Raw genomic sequence first — 16,075 nt, 5'->3', positions numbered from 1 at the left:
TGACAAGGCAGGCTTTACCAAGCAAAACATCATACTACATATTATCACGAATTTATTATACATAATATAGAAAAAGGATGTTATCTCAGTCCAAATAATTTCCAGGGTTTGTCCAAGGTAATCGACGGTCTCACTCTCTTCAGTCTCCCTCTTTTTTTTTTTTTTTTTTTTTTTTTTTCTTTTCTTGAATCCTTAACTATCAACCAAGTTTGGTTAAATTTTGATAACCATAGTCATTCCAAAATTAAATGAGCTCTCTGCCGGGGCTGTTTGGGTCTTCCCCACGTGTTTAAACTCCGCATATCTGCTAAATCTATAACAACAGAGATAAAACCATTTCTCCATTACAGACATCAAATATCTTTTTCGTTACGCAGGATTCTAAGTCGAGTACATTAGTTCACGATTGATAAAGTTTTTTTTTATGCAATAACAAAAAAACGGAATCTCATTTTCCGTCAACATGCCATCTGATTTCGGTGCTGTTGCCAATATTTCAAACAGCTCCACGGGCGTATAAATCAATGGGCAAGCATCTTAAAACATTGTCGTTTCCACGGGGCAAGTTCGGTGGTCAAGGTTATCAATCGTTAATTATTGAACAAGGTCGTTCCAGAATTTAATGACTAGTTGTCAACAGTTTTTTGTCTACATAACATGATTTTTATATTTTTCTTAGTCTACTAATTTTACTTGGCATAACTTGACTTCACTCAGACTTAGTCTCTGCACTTTAGACATTCAGTCAGGTAAGCTCGTGTAATATTTTATTTTCGCTTACTCAGGGAGTAAGCCTACAAACTACTTTTTTCTTTCTTTCTTTCTTTCTTTCTTTTTTTTTTTTTTTTTTTTTTTTTTTTTTTTGGGGGGGGGTGGGGGCGGTTGGAGATAGGAAAGCCTAAAAGAAAGTTCTGAAAAAGGGGTTTTGCGTTGAGTTGAAGGTACAGGAATTTTATGATAGGCTATTTATGATTCATTTATTTGAATGAAAATTTACAAAATGAATAAGGTGCATGTTAAACAGTACAGAAGTTATTTCTAATAAAATATATCGTATTTTGTTCATTTTCTTTGGCGAAACAACAGGGTTTCTGTCTGTGGATTTTAGCACGTTTTAATGTATTTGATGTATTGAATGTAGAAACTATATTTCTGTTCGATTATTTTGTGTTTCCACTTATAACTGAGAATATATGAAAATTTTTAATTTGTGTCCTTTTTATTTGATCCTTGTTGTTAGTATGATTAGTACTAATTTCGAATATTAATTACGAAGACCACCTCACGTTAAGTTATGAATATAATGTTTGCAACTTATGCGTGATGGGAAAATGTTGCACTCGTCATGAGTAAGCTGGAGGTCGCACCATTTTTTTTTTTTTTTTTTTGTGCTGAGTTTATCTGTCTTGTTCGTCAACAGATCACGATCTGTTCCAGGTAGGCGGAGATATTATGTTCTCTCGAGTGCTTCTATTAGCTGTGCTTTTGATTTTTGTATCTTGTCTATTTGTCCGTCAGTCATTTATACAGTAGATGAGTAACCCCACCCGGATTAAGAACAAAGGTTGATTTCCAATACTGAGTAAAAAGGCTATTCTGTTATTGTTGCCTTTTGCAACTACTTACTGGTGTGAACTGGGATTTTCGTCATGAACTCAATTAAAGACGAGGGACAGAAACAGGCTCCACACTGCGCCGGATATGCTTGTAGCATTGTCTTGTCTTCCTCAGGTCCCAACTGGAATCAGGTGAGATGAACGAGCAAACACATCCATCTCATTCATTGTTTTTTTCGAATGTTATTAATTTTTCCTTTGTGTCAAAAATAATATTTTTACATGCATACAAATACATTATATGCTGAATGTAAAAAATATACATATCAATTGTCGATGCTAAATAATTGAACCTATTGGTTCTTGCTGTAGGTCGCAGTATAAGAAAAAAAAAAAAAAGTCTGAAAAACGCCGATCTAGAGAAAGTTAAAAGTCATTGCAGAATGCCTGGTTACTTTATGTGGAAATAAAACATAGTTCGCTCGTCCCTATTACAGTCTGGAATATAATTCCGGAAGCCTGATGTACCGAATAGTTAAGTTATTGTACAAACCAGTTGTTATTTCCAGAACCTTGGACCTCATATTCACAAATCCTGCTACTTTGAAAAATTTGTCCAAATTAAGTAAAGTCAATTTGATTAGTGTTGAGTACATATTAAAATGTATGATGAAATTTGCAGGAATACGCGGGATTGAGAAGCTCCTGGATGTGGTTAGCAGTAGTCTTAGGCCGAACTGACAAGCTCCGGTGCTGTTCTACACACAAGAAAATATGGTATGTAGTACCATGTTAAATGCAGTAACAGGTGCTATGGTAATGAAGGCTGTTGTAATGGTCATTTTTCGAAAGTTTAAACATGAGCAGCAACCAACACTGACAGCGGGAGTGGATAACAGGGAGTTATGGAGTTACGGTGAAATGAGTTAAGGGCTGTTCTTGTGGGTATGTTAGACTCCATATGGTCTAGAGTCTAGACATTGTTTAGACACAACGGTTGGTAGAATAAGTTTAGTGCAGCTTTTTCATACATGGTAACCCCACTTATGAGCACACGAAAGGAATGAGCTGTTAGGGGGGTTTGTTGGAGGCTGTTTGAGAGGAAAGCATACAGGGATTTTAGTTTATAGCTTGTGATGGAGAACAAGTATCAGTCATTGGTTGTAAGGAAAGACAGTTTGTTTTGTTTTTATGGTACTGGTAGACCGTAGAACGGTCTCTCTCTCTCTCTCTCTCTCTCTCTCTCTCTCTCTCTTCTCTCTCTCTCTCTCTCGTTAAAGTACAATGGAAGAGGAAAAGTACCAGCCAGAAAGACGTTTCATTGACATTAAATGCCGAGAGAGAGAGAGAGAGAGACTCAGACTCAGAAAAGAATGAAAATATGATCAGATTTGAAATCCTTTCATCATTTATTGACAAAACTCTTATTCATTTGATCCATTTTCGAAACTTTCATTTCGAGTAGAAAGTGAATTTAAAATGTTAAAGCCATGAATTGAAAGAATCAGTACTACACACACACACACACACACACACACACACACACACACACACACACACACACACACACACACACACATTATATATATATATATATTATATATATATATATATATATGTGTGTGTGTGTGTGTATGTGTGTGTGTATTATAATACATGGTCACCGGGGTTAAGTGGTATAGCGCTCAATCACGTTTGCTAGCAAGTGGATTGCTCTAAGGTTTCCCCCCCACCAGTTTCACCCATCTGCAAATGGGTGCTACTGTCTACCTGGGTCAACCTCACTCCTAGGGCCTTCGTGATAAACCGGATATATATATATATATATATATATATATATAATATATATATATATATATGGTCACCGTGATAAAACGGTATAGTGCTCAATCACGTTTGCTAGGCACGTGGACTGCTCTAGGGTTACCGCCCACCAGTTCACCCATCTACAAATGGGTACTATTGTCTACCGGGGTCAACAAAGGCGTAAGCCTTTCAACCTCACTCCTTGGGTCTTCGTGATAAACCAGCAGACGCAAGCTCTATAAAGGGGAAAGGGCTTATGGTAAAAAAAAAATAGAGTTTCTTAATGATGAAATCGTGTCTTCATTTCAAATATTCTTTGTTTCAAAGTTTTATTTCATTCGTTCAAATTCGACGAAAACCTTTGCTAGGAGTTTTAGTTCATATCTGACCTTTTGTATATTTAATTCGACGTTTGAAAAGTTTTGCAGAAACTTCGTGTAGGGTGAGTGGAGGAGAATTGTCGGAATGATCGCATCTTGACACACTGGGTTTTGGCTCTCTTTGTGCCTCCTGTGTAGTAGTGTTTTATATGTATCTGATGGTAAATGGATCCTTGTCAGTTGAAGAGGCTTGCAGCATTAAATCTGAGTCTTTTTGGGTTCGAAAATTATTTATTTTGAAATTTGACTGTCTTCTGGAAATATTATTTTACAGGTTGAAAAAGTAACGTGATTTGTGTGTGTGTGTGTGTGTATGTATGTGTGTATGCATGTACACAAAATATTAAAAGGAAGAATTTCATTTAAGACTAAAGACTTAATAAGTATGCTTATATTATGTATACTGGATAGTCATCTATCCTTATACAATCTCTCTCTCTCTCTCTCTCTCTCTCTCTCTCTCTCTCTCTCTCTCTCTCTCTCTCTCTCTCTCTCTCTCTCTCTCTCTCTCTCTCTCTCTCTCTCTCTCTCTCTCTCTCCTTCACAAAATTCCCCATTCCTCATTTTTGCACGATTTGAGGTGGAGCAGCCACGAACTATAGATTTTTACCCTCAAAAGTTTTGTGTTATTAATCCGCAGAGCCTCGAGGATTTTATTTTCTAGTTAATTAGCGAGTTAATTTCTTCTGTCATTTTTCCCATTCATTTCGTTAGCCCCGTTAAATCATCTTTAATCTCATTAACGGGAGAGTAATAGCGATCTCATTTTGATTTAATCAGTTCATTTTTTTCATTTTTTTTATTATTATTATTATTTTTTTTTTTTTGGTGGTACACATCCGTTAACTCGGAATGATTTTTTGTTGGTTGCAGACCCATTGGCCTTTTGTACACACACACACACACACACACACACACACACACACACACACACACACACACACACACACATATACATACATACATAAATAATTGGAATTAAATGCTACCAATGGGCTCACTGGTGGGTCGGGAAGTTGGTCAAAACTCGCTGGTATGTTAGGCAGCAGCCTGCCCCAGAGAAATCTCAGGTACACAAAAATACTTAAGCCTCCAGCCATTTTTTATGAATTGTGTGGTGGTTAAGTTGGCAGCGCCCGTGCCTTTCATTGGAGAGACCTGGGTTCGATTCCAGTGTGAGTCGGAAGTTTATTTTAAGTATACATGTATGTGTTTTATGTAATGTTTATATTTGTATATATATACTCAGTGAACCCCCTGTATTCACACACTGTGGATTCGCGGACTCATGTATTTACAGATTTCTCTCTGGAACATATACCCCCATTATTCGCTGAAAATTTGCATATTCGCTGTATTTTTCTTTGAGAAATATCCACAAGTTCTTGGTTTTTCTCTATCACTTTCATCATAAAATGCACTTTTTTTGTGTGATAAAACTATTTAAAAAAAACGGTATAAACATTTTAGTGGGTTTTTCTTTAACTAATATTCCTGGTAATGCCTTCCCCCCGCGACACGGGGCACATTGTATATATATGGGGGATATTATTATAATATATATATATATAGATATATGATATAATATATATATAATATATATAGATATATATATATGTATATATATATATATATATATATATATATATATATATATATATATATATATATATATATATATATATATGTGTATGTGAATGTGTGCACATCAATATAAAATTTATGAAGTATGCACTAGACGGAAATTAACACACTTCTTTGCAATGAAACATCTTTATTGGTAACTTCACTTAGTTATACTGGAAAAATACAATTCCCTTGAATTCAGATCACAGCGTAATTACCAGAAATGAAGACGGCAATGAGGTAACAAAGGACGAATGTATTTACAAATGAAAAGAGGGATGAAGTAGGTTACTTATGAAGCTACTGAATTTTCAGGGGCTCATTTCATTTGCTTACATACACACATTCATATATGAATTATTTATACATACATACAAAACATTCATACGTGCAAGGAGCACATACATTTTACAGACCAAAAATTGTGAGCACTAATGCTTTACATCTTCCTCTGTCAGGCTGAGTTAAGGGTTCCACTTTCCCTACTTTTACTCTTAGACATTTTTTCCCCCTTTTCCCTTTACATTTTCGTCAGCGCATATTTCCCCAGATTTAGTGGCCATAAGTCATGCGCTTTCTCGTTCCCCTTCTCGTCAGTGCATCCTTCGCATTTTTCGGTCTTATTTTTTTGGGGGGGCGGGGACAAGGAATTATTACCCCTTGTGCAATTCATGTTAGTCGTATATCTTTCTGTCAAAATGGTTCTTGATGTTTTTGGAAATTTTACTTGAAGTTTTCCTCCATATATATATATATATTATATATATATATATATTATATATATTATATTATATATATATATAAGTATATATATATATATATATATATTATATATATATTGCATTACATTCTTCTAAGAAAAATAATGATTTGGATTACTGAAAACATAGATGATTTAATGAAGGAAAATCTGGATATGAAATGTGTGGGATTACTGAGAGCCAGTGGATTTAATGAAGGATAATCTGGTGATAAAATGTGTTGGATGACTGAGATCACATTGGATTTAATGAATGAAAGTCTAGTGGTAAAATGAATGTTTGGGATACTGAGATCACAGCGGATTATTTAAGGAAACTCTGGTGATAAAATGAATGTTTGGGAAGACTGAGGTCACAATGAATGTAATGAAGGAAGATTTGGTGATAAAATGAAGGTGTTGTATGACTGAGAGCATCGTGGAATTAACGAAGAAAAATCTAGAGATAAAATGAATGTGTGGGATGACTGAGATCACAATGGATCTAATGAAAGAAAATCTTGTGATAAAAAGAATGTTTGGGGAAGACTGAGAGCAATGTGGCTTTAATGAAGGAAACATCTAGTGATAAAATGAATGCGAGGGATGACTGAGATCACAATAGATTCAGTGAAGGAAAATCTGGTGATAAGATGAATATTTGAGATGACTCAGGTCACAATGGATTCCATGAAGGAAAATCCAGTGAGAGAATATTATTTAGGATGATAGATCACAGTTTTCATGAAGGAAAATATGATGATAAAATGAATGTGTCGGATGACTGAGATCACAGTGGATTTAGTGAAAGAAAATATGGTGATAAAATGAATGTTTGGGATGACTGAGATCATATTGGACTTTTGAAGCAAAATATGATGAGAAAATGAATCAGATGGATGACTGAGATCAAGATCACAAGTGATTGAATGACTGAAAGTATGATGATAAAATGAATGAGTGGGATGACTGAGATCACAATGGGTTGAACTAAGGAAAATCGGGTGATATAATGAACGTGTAGGATAACTGAGAGCACAGTAGATTTAATGAAGGATAATCTGGTATTGAATTAACTGAAACATTATTTTGTTTTATGATACCTTATCCACTATTTGAATAACTCGTAAATTATTTATCTCTATGGAAAGAGTTATACACACAAACACACACTCACCACGGTGCATTCGTCTTTTCAAAAAGCTTGAACTTTATATAACACACAATTACATGCGAACATACACCTTAGTGGTTCTTCGTTGATAACGAATTGCATTTTGTAACGGTGGAATTGAATAAGACTTTTGAAAGCCTTTTCGTTACTTAGGGAACTTGAAATGAAAATGATATAGCAATGTAATCAGGTACACTACACAAATCTAATTTCCAGACAGTTCTGCTTGCAAGCAAGCAGTCTAGTTTATTTAGCTCGTTCTTTTGTCAACAATCTTCACTTTTTTATATAAAGTACCATACCAACTCATTCATATGTCCGCTATATTTATTTTAAGACTTCCAGTATCATCCTCAGGCAATCGATTGATTTCCAAATAGTAACTGTATTCCGAAACTGTAGGCTACTTTTACAAGCGGTTGACATAATTTCTGAGTGATCAGTTTGATGTGAAATCAATTCCTTATCAAAACAATAGACCTACCGTACTTTGCTCGAAGGAAACACGCTACACTTCCCGTTACACGTGATCTGTGATAGCTTCTGGTAATCATTTTATGGTGGAAGCTGTAAAGTAATGCACTTTGCAGGAATAATGGAGTGTCATATCATTTGTCGACGAAAATTTGAGGCTATATATTTTTGCTTCTCTTCATACACGGTGTATTGTTATTATTATTATTATTATAATTATTATATTATACCATTTATGTAAACGTGGACATGATGTATACTTAAATAGCATCTAATATATAACATGCTACTTTATATAACCCATACATTTCCCTTATTACAAGTTAACCATTTTATTTTCCTCGTATAATAAACATGATTATCCCATAAATAAAGACAAATTCCACGAAGGAAAGAGAAACAGCGGAGTACTGCAAGGCCTTTCAACTTCTCGTCCTTTACTTGCTAAGTAAAGGACAATAATTCGAAAGACCTCGCAGAACTCCGTTGTTTCTCTTTAATTCTTGGAATTTATCTTTATTTATAAGTCATCAAGTTCCATATTTTCATGATTTAGTTATACATGATTATCACATCTTGAAAGCGTTTTACCTTAACTAGAGGCTACTGCTTAACTAAGATCTTTTATTTTCTGTAATTTTCCAGCTTTTTATAGCTCATGGAAGGTAGTATAGAGTATACTGTCCACTAATATATTTTTGCCGAGATATTTGTGACAAAATCTTGAATCTGTGGCGAGATCCCCTTTACGTTTTTCAAAGACTTCAAAATTTTCCAGTCCTTTAATCAGAGACGTTTATAATACCTTGTGTAAGTTCTATAAAAAGAATAACATGACTTCAAGATGAAATTCCCTAACGTATTAATACTTAGTTCATGATTTTAGTAAGCTAATATCTTTCACTTTTATATTGCGTAAATCTGTTTACTTCATGCAAACGCTTTTTTTAAAAAAAAATCTGAAAAACTAGTAAGTCTAGTAATATATATATATTATATATATAAATATATATATATATTGATATAATTACTAATCTATAATGCATGACTGAAATAAAATATTTTCTGTTAAAACAAAATTCCATCTAATAAAAAGAGACCAAAATGTAGAGAATTATTAGCATATATTTCAGAGAACAACGTTCTCCCTCAACAGGTAGACTTAACTGTTGAGGGAGACGGTTGTTCTCCGAACTATATAGCATTAAATTTCTACAATTTGGCGTTTTTGTGGGGTCCTTTTAATACATATATAGTAAATTAAATCAAGATTAGGCCTCTACTTTATAGCCCGCTGCTTGCTCTTGACCCCAAGGTTTTCTAGCGACTGAATGACCGCGTCCAGAGTGAGCCCCGTATCCGTGGACGAGAACAGCGAATCGCTCCCCGACCGAACCATGTTGAGGTTGGAATCCGTCGACGAGTAGAGCGATTCGCCCGATTCCAGGTTGAGGTCGGAATCGCTGGGCGTGAAGAGGGAGTCCCTCCCCGAGTCGATCTCGACGCTAAAGTCCATGCTGTTCGAGGTCGACATGGCGACGGACGGGTAGTAGGGGAATAATGAGGGGTGGGGGTCGATCCCTTGCAATGATGATGGAGGCTGTCTGGCGACGCCGTCTGCTGGTGTAGTAGGCTGAGCTCGCTGGTGCTGGTCGTCGACGCTGTTGCTTTGGAACTGCTTCTGCGGCTCTGTTTTGGTCCCGTGTTTGTCGTCTTCCTCTTTCTCCTTCTCCTCCTCCTGCTGTTCGTCATCGCTTGTTCCTACTACTACTACTACAACTTCCTCCTCCTCCTCCTCCTCTTCTTCTTCCTCTTCGTCTCCATCATCGTCATTGTCCAATTCATCACTGTCCTCATTTGTATCGTCATCAGAGGTTGATGGGTGGTCGTCTTTGCCTGGAGGTTGATACGTTGTCAGTCAGTTAATCTAGTAATTAAATTGCTCATAGAAAATCGCTTCTAAATATTAGTTTTTTTTTTACATTGCAACAATTCCCCGAAATTAAAATCGGAATATATATACTAGATATTTCTAAAGGTAGCAATTAATATCTTGCTTGAAAGTAAGGTTGGTTTATCATTTATAGGTTCGCTAGGGGAATGTATTTATATTATGAGTTAAGGTGAGATAAAAAGAGAAGCTGTATTATTATTATATTTAACTCTCCAACATACTTCTTTATTTACGACGTTTCGTAATATATTTTATCACATCATCAGGGATCAGTTTATTAATGAATAAATCACTAAATATTTATTCATTATTCAACGGATCCCTGATGATGTAATAAAGATATAATGACGAAACGTCGGAAATAAATAAATATGTAGGGGTTCACTGGTCTGCCTTGTCCACACACCCTCGCACTGATATATATATATATATATATATATATATATATATATATATATATATATATATATTTGGGTGTGTGTATGTACGTGCGTTTACTTACGATAAACAAATCAATATCATCATAACTATTCAGCTTACCCTGTTTGATTTTGGTCAGCAGCAAAGGATAAAATTCCAACGCCGTAGCATTTTGTGGCTCGTATTTCAGAACTGGAAAATGAATGAGAATACATTAGTAGGGAGAGAGAGAGAGAATTTTGCATACATTTGGAGATTTTCCCGCTTTTATCAGTTTTTTAATTCAATGATCCCTTTGATTAAGTGGTTTTAACTTTTTTTGATTTAATCATCATTTCATTGTTTTCTTTAGTGTTCCACTTATTATATTAACCGATGCAGTGTTTTCCTGGTATCTCGGTTTGGCTTTATTTGGTAAATATTTTGTTCTGTGGAGAGAATAAATATATTTTTACGTTTGCTTTTTGTTCCTCCGCTTTCTAGAAATCCAGGAATCTAGATTCGACTTGGTATTAGATTTCTGGAGCTGTTTATTCTATAGTCCAGGAAATGAAATGGTAATTGTGAAAGAATGATAGGAAATAAGAGAAAAGGCTTAATGCGTTTGTCGAGGAAAAAAAAAAAAAGGTAAAATAGTATTAAAAGAGAAATGACTAACGACTATGAAAAAAAAAATTAAATAATTCCGCCCAGTTAATGTAGCGAACGGAAGTCCCCTCCCCCCACCCCCAACCCATAATCCAGCTTTCACCGAGCGACAAAAGAGCAGCGGTGGTCGTTTATGCGCAACCGATTTTTATTTCAGCTTCCCAACGAGTAATGGAAGGAAAATGGGAAATTCAGTGAGCCGAAAACGGGATGACTAGATACACATGTACACTAGAATTACAATTTCCTCTCTCTCTCTCTCTCTCTCTCTCTCTCTCTCTCTCTCTCTCTCTCTGCTTACGTCGGACAGTGTTGTATAATTTTTTCAGGCCTTTGGTTGCGACATAGATCGTTGAAAAGGCAGTATTTGAGGTTGATAACATTTTTTTTCTAAAGTATAATATTTTTTAATTATAGATTTATGTCTTATGTGCATAGAACACACACACACACACACGAGTATTCCTATTTTAAATTCATCAATGGTCAGACAGAGGCAGTTTTAGCTAAAGCGTGAAATGCAGCAGTTTGACAATTTACGCCGACCTTATTCGAGCAAAATTCTCGTTTCAGCGTTACGAACATTTTTTTTTCCTGTTCCCCGACTCGAGAAAAACATGAAGGGAGGGAGGGGAGAGAATTCATTCCAGGGTGGAAAAATGTAGTTGATTTTTTCCTGTTTTTTTTTTGAGGGGGGGGGGGGGTGGGGTTGCGTATCAATTACAGAAACATTTTTGACGTTTTTATATAAGTCTGTATTATTTGTTTTACGTTTTGGAAATAATCTGGGGATTGGGTGTAGAGGGCAAGATTTGATGACATGCAGTGACGGAAAATGACTGATAATATGAAATAGTCGTGAGGATGAATGTACACAAATCTGTTGGTTAATGTTTATGTGTATGTATATTTTATGAGCATCTAGTCTAGCGCATATTAGAAAATTCGTCAGATTCGAAAGTTCATGAAATTCACAAGTTCATTCAGTTGCAAAGTTCGTAGATTTAAAATTTCATTTCATGAGAATGTTTATAAGAGTAGAAAATTAAAAAAATTAAAGAGATAAAATTCGAAAGCTTATGTAATGAAAACATTCATTCGTATTTTAGATTCGTGAACTGACTCGGCAAACTAGTAATTTTATGTCTACCATTAACATCGATCTGTGAAATTCAAAAAGACCATTTACAAAAAAAAAAAAAAAAAAAAAAAAAAGCTAGAAATTAGTCTCATCTGCCATTAAGTTCAGCTCAAAAAAAAAAAGTTTAAATTCGTGAACACAAACTGTTCATTTCACTCGTCATTATTTTGAGTGTAATGAAAAGTTCGTGCGTTCGTGCGTCTGATCGCTGACTCAGCTTAACGAGTCGTCACTCGCTTGACTGGGGTGATTCAGAGTGACTCATGACTTACTTGCCTCGGGTGACTCACTCTAAGTCGTGTCTTACTTGACTTGGCTGACTCAGTGTGAGTCATGACTTACTAGGCTTGGCTGACTGGGGATGAGTCATGACTTACTTGACTCGGGATGAATCGTGAGTTACTTGACGCGGTCGAATCAGGATTAATCATGACTTGCTTGAATCGGCTGACTCAGTGCGAGTCATGACTGACTCAACTCGACTGACTCTGTGTGAGTCCTGATTTACTAAACTCGGCTGACTCATAGTAAGTCATGATTTACTTTACTTGGCTAACTCGGTGTGAGTCATGACTGACTCAACTCGACTGACTCTGTGTGAGTCATGATTTACTTTACTTGGCTAACTCAGCGTGAGTCATGACTTAATTGACTCTGCCGACTCCGCGTGAGTCATGACTCAGGGTGAGTCGTAACTTACTTGACTGACAGAGGTTTAGGGCGTCTACGTAGTCGCGAGACATCAGTGCTGACAGGAACTGAAAAAGAGAGAGAGATGAAAATTATGAATGTTATTATTTAATTATTATGAATATTTCACCAATGAATATATATTCAAACTTTGGGTTCTCGATCGTTCGTCGAAGTCTTAAGAATTTTATGAGATTTAAGATTTATTTATGATTATTTTGCCTTGAGTTTCAGTAAGTGATGTTGTTCATGGCTGTAGATATCTCATATGATATTTCTTCCTGAGAATCGTTATAACAAAACGCTAATTCAACAATGACTACTTGACATCATACATTGTTTATTCAACAAACAACGCAAAAGGTATTTCCTTTGCTATGCATTACGACAATAAAACTATTCTCCTTGTATTTTAATACAATTTTATCTATTTATTATTTTATTAACTTATTTTTGTCTTTTTTAATAAGTGAGATCTCTACTGTCAGCATTTCCCTTTACCTCCTCTCACTTCTTCCTAATCAACTCCAAAATAATCTTGGGAAGCTTCAAATTCAAGTCATTGGCCCCCTCTGTGGTGGGCTTGTTCCATATGAATAGGGTTCGTCCTCTTAATTATTGATAATAAAATTAGATAAACTTCACTATAGTAGATTCACATCAACTGTGCATCTGATGTCTAGGCCAGTCCCTTACGACGCTCCTGACTGGCTGTTGATAAGCCAATGACAGGGCTGGAAACTCTCAGTCTCTCTCGAGAGTTCACACAGGCAGGATGTATGCTCCACCTCTCCTGAGGGATACTCTTTCAAAAGTATCCCTCAGGAGAGGGGGAACATACATCCTGCCTACGTGAACTCTCGAGCGAGACTGAGAGTTTCCAGCCCTGTCATTGGCTTATCAACAGCCAATCAGGAGCGTCGTAAGGGACTGTCCTAGACATCAGATGCACGGGTGGTGCGAATATATTATAATTGATAACTTAAGACCCTGGAGCTTTAAAAACATGAATCTAAAACCCTTAGCTAAATTGATTTCTTATAATCACCTCAGACAGCAGCTCCACCGGGGCGGACAGCGACGACCTGGCGTCGAAAAATTCGCTGGACGTGCCCCCAGAGAGGCTCCCCTCGTAACTGCTGGGGCACGAGGACAGGGCGCTGTCAGACGTCGTCACCTGGGAGCAGCCGTATCTATTGGGTAGACGCAGGACGCTCTCTGCGCTCTGGAACGGGCAGACGAATGGACAGGTAAGTGAAAATTCGCTTTATGTATATGTGTATGGGGTGTCTTTTCGATTTTTCTGATTATTTTATACGAAGTCCTTGATTCATAGAATTGGGTAAATCTGCTTATTTTTTACTTCTGTGGCTATCAGCCTTTATGTGTGTGTATGTGTTTGCATATCTATAATATCTATCTATCTATCTATCTATCTATCTATCTATCTATCTATCTATCTATCTATCTATATAAATATATATATATATATATATATCTATATATATATATATATATCTATATATATATATGTATGTATGTATGTATGTATGTATGTATGTATGTATGTATGTATGTATGTATGTATGTTATGTTATATGTATGTATGTATGTATGTATGTATGTATGTATAAAAGGCCCATTAAAACATTCTGGTTCGAAGCTAAGGACTATATATTTCGGTATTTCGGTTGCCTAACTTCCACCCTTACAAGTAGTGGAAGTTAGCCACCGAAATATATAGTCCTTAGCTTCAAACCAGAGTGGTTTAATGGGCCTTTTATACTTGAGACGTATCCTGTTTTAACAGAAGAATTTATTTACATATGTTATAGTATTTGTAAAATACATACACACATACATACATACACACACACATATATATAATATCACAAAGGTTCTTTTACGTATTAGCATTTTTTTTTTACTATAAGAAGTGATTCAGTATTACTCCGCCCGACCGTGCTTTGAAGATTTTTGTCTAAAATCTACGTTTTAATAAACGCTCGAAAGCAGAAACTTTTCATGCGTCCACGCTCATTCTGCTGCACGCTGAGTAATGATTGATTAATAATTCACCGCCAGGGAAATTGCATTCAAGCCGAAAGTCCCCCGAACGTTAATAACTCTTTTCTCTGTGATCTTTGCTTGCACTAACTCCCGAGGAAATTAAAAAGACGGGCTTGGGAAAAATTCAACGAGGTACAGTTCTAAAAAAAAAAAGTTAAAAAAAAGTTCAAATTCATGATTGGACCCGAAGCCCAGTACTTTTTTTTTTCGGGCAAGTGGGACCGAGGTTGTTAAATTTGCTGTGAATATTTATCCTTCAGGCTTTTTTTTTCAAATTTTAGATTAGTACCAGGATAGGTATGTGTGTTTTATCATTATGCAACGGCTCATATATATGGGTATGTGTATGTGCGTGTGTGTGTGGAAACCTAAGCAGCGATTGTATATGCCTTGATTCATAAGAAAAGCAGCCAATCGGGAAATTAATGTAGCGTAAATTCTAACTGTATTTGTATATTATAAAGTTGTCTTGTTACTTGTCAATATTTAAGACTTAATACACGCGTACACACAAACGCAAAAGTACGGCACCTTACCTGCGTGCTTGCGGACGGAATAGTAGCAACAGCGGCTGAGGCAGCAGCCAAGGACATAGCATCCTCTCTGGAACAAAGGTTGGGCTGAGTCACGCTCCGCGTCAGCCATAAGGACGTCTCTCTGTCTCGCCTGCTGGAGGAACCCTTGAAAAACACGCTGGCAGCAGCAACTGTTGCCTTTTCGTGGCTCCTGTATCGCTCGTTGCTCACCGGCGATTGCTCTTGGCTGGTCCCGGATGCTGAGTTTAGATTGCTGTTGTAGTGACTGTTGTTGTTGTCGGAGTTATGAGAATTGTTGTTGTCGTAGAGCGAAACAGCTGTTGCAGTGGACGATGGACTGACGAAATTGTGGGTTCTTGGTATCGTGTTGACCTCATCCTCGAAAGAAACGTTGTCCTCCATCTCGGCGGTCGGTTGCCTGGGAAAGAAAATAATCTATTTAAACGTTAAATATTCCAAATGGACAATTTTTATTTAAATAATTAAATTTTCAGATGAGGAAACGCCTACTTTTATATTTTAATCTTGAATTTCAGGACAAGGTATCAGATAATCTTTTGTATCTTTGGCTAAGCATGTGAGGATGCTGATGATTCTTTGTTGTATTTATGATTTATGTCAAAGAGGATATCGGGCGATTTCATTTTAAGGTAGATAGGGAAAAATTACTTTCGAAGCCATTACCTAAATTTTTATGAGCCCAGGAGTATATTTATTGTTATACCCATAACGCGCTCTCTCTCTCTCTCTCTCTTCCTCCTTTTGTTCTTTATTGTTGTTATAATGAAGCAATCTATCTCTCTCTCTCTTCTCTCCTCTCCTTTTGTCCTTCCCCTTGTTTCTGTCTCCTTGAGGGAAATG

The 16,075-nt window shown here is 36.2% G+C and overlaps 2 protein-coding genes across 3 annotated transcripts in view; one reads left to right on the top strand and one right to left on the bottom strand.

Moving 5' to 3' along the window:
- Positions 1-8,817: 8,817 nt before the first annotated feature.
- Positions 8,818-16,075, bottom strand: part of LOC135210021 (nucleomorphin-like) — a 41,184-nt gene continuing 33,926 nt past the window's right edge. Inside the window, exons 2-6 of one of the 2 annotated variants that reach the window (XM_064242793.1) lie at positions 15,215-15,632; positions 13,657-13,833; positions 12,619-12,676; positions 10,250-10,321; positions 8,818-9,651 (exon numbers count right to left, since the gene is read on the bottom strand). In XM_064242793.1, the coding sequence (XP_064098863.1) occupies positions 9,035-9,651; positions 10,250-10,321; positions 12,619-12,676; positions 13,657-13,833; positions 15,215-15,616 (1,326 nt within the window). In that variant the 5' untranslated portion in view covers positions 15,617-15,632 and the 3' untranslated portion in view covers positions 8,818-9,034. The remainder of the gene's footprint in view (positions 9,652-10,249; positions 10,322-12,618; positions 12,677-13,656; positions 13,834-15,214; positions 15,633-16,075) is intronic. The other variant, XM_064242794.1, reaches the window with a different exon arrangement.
- The window catches only part of LOC135210020 (constitutive coactivator of peroxisome proliferator-activated receptor gamma-like), a 138,697-nt gene continuing 136,348 nt past the window's right edge, over positions 13,727-16,075 (top strand). The window contains exon 1 of the mRNA XM_064242791.1: positions 13,727-13,858. The gene's annotated coding sequence lies outside the window, so the exon portion shown is untranslated. The remainder of the gene's footprint in view (positions 13,859-16,075) is intronic.

The sequence above is a fragment of the Macrobrachium nipponense genome, chromosome 39 (assembly GCF_015104395.2).
Source record: "Macrobrachium nipponense isolate FS-2020 chromosome 39, ASM1510439v2, whole genome shotgun sequence".
In the NCBI taxonomy this organism is placed as follows: domain Eukaryota; kingdom Metazoa; phylum Arthropoda; class Malacostraca; order Decapoda; family Palaemonidae; genus Macrobrachium; species Macrobrachium nipponense.
Note: the sequence above shows the minus strand (reverse complement) of the source record. Positions and strands in the feature narration are given on the sequence as shown.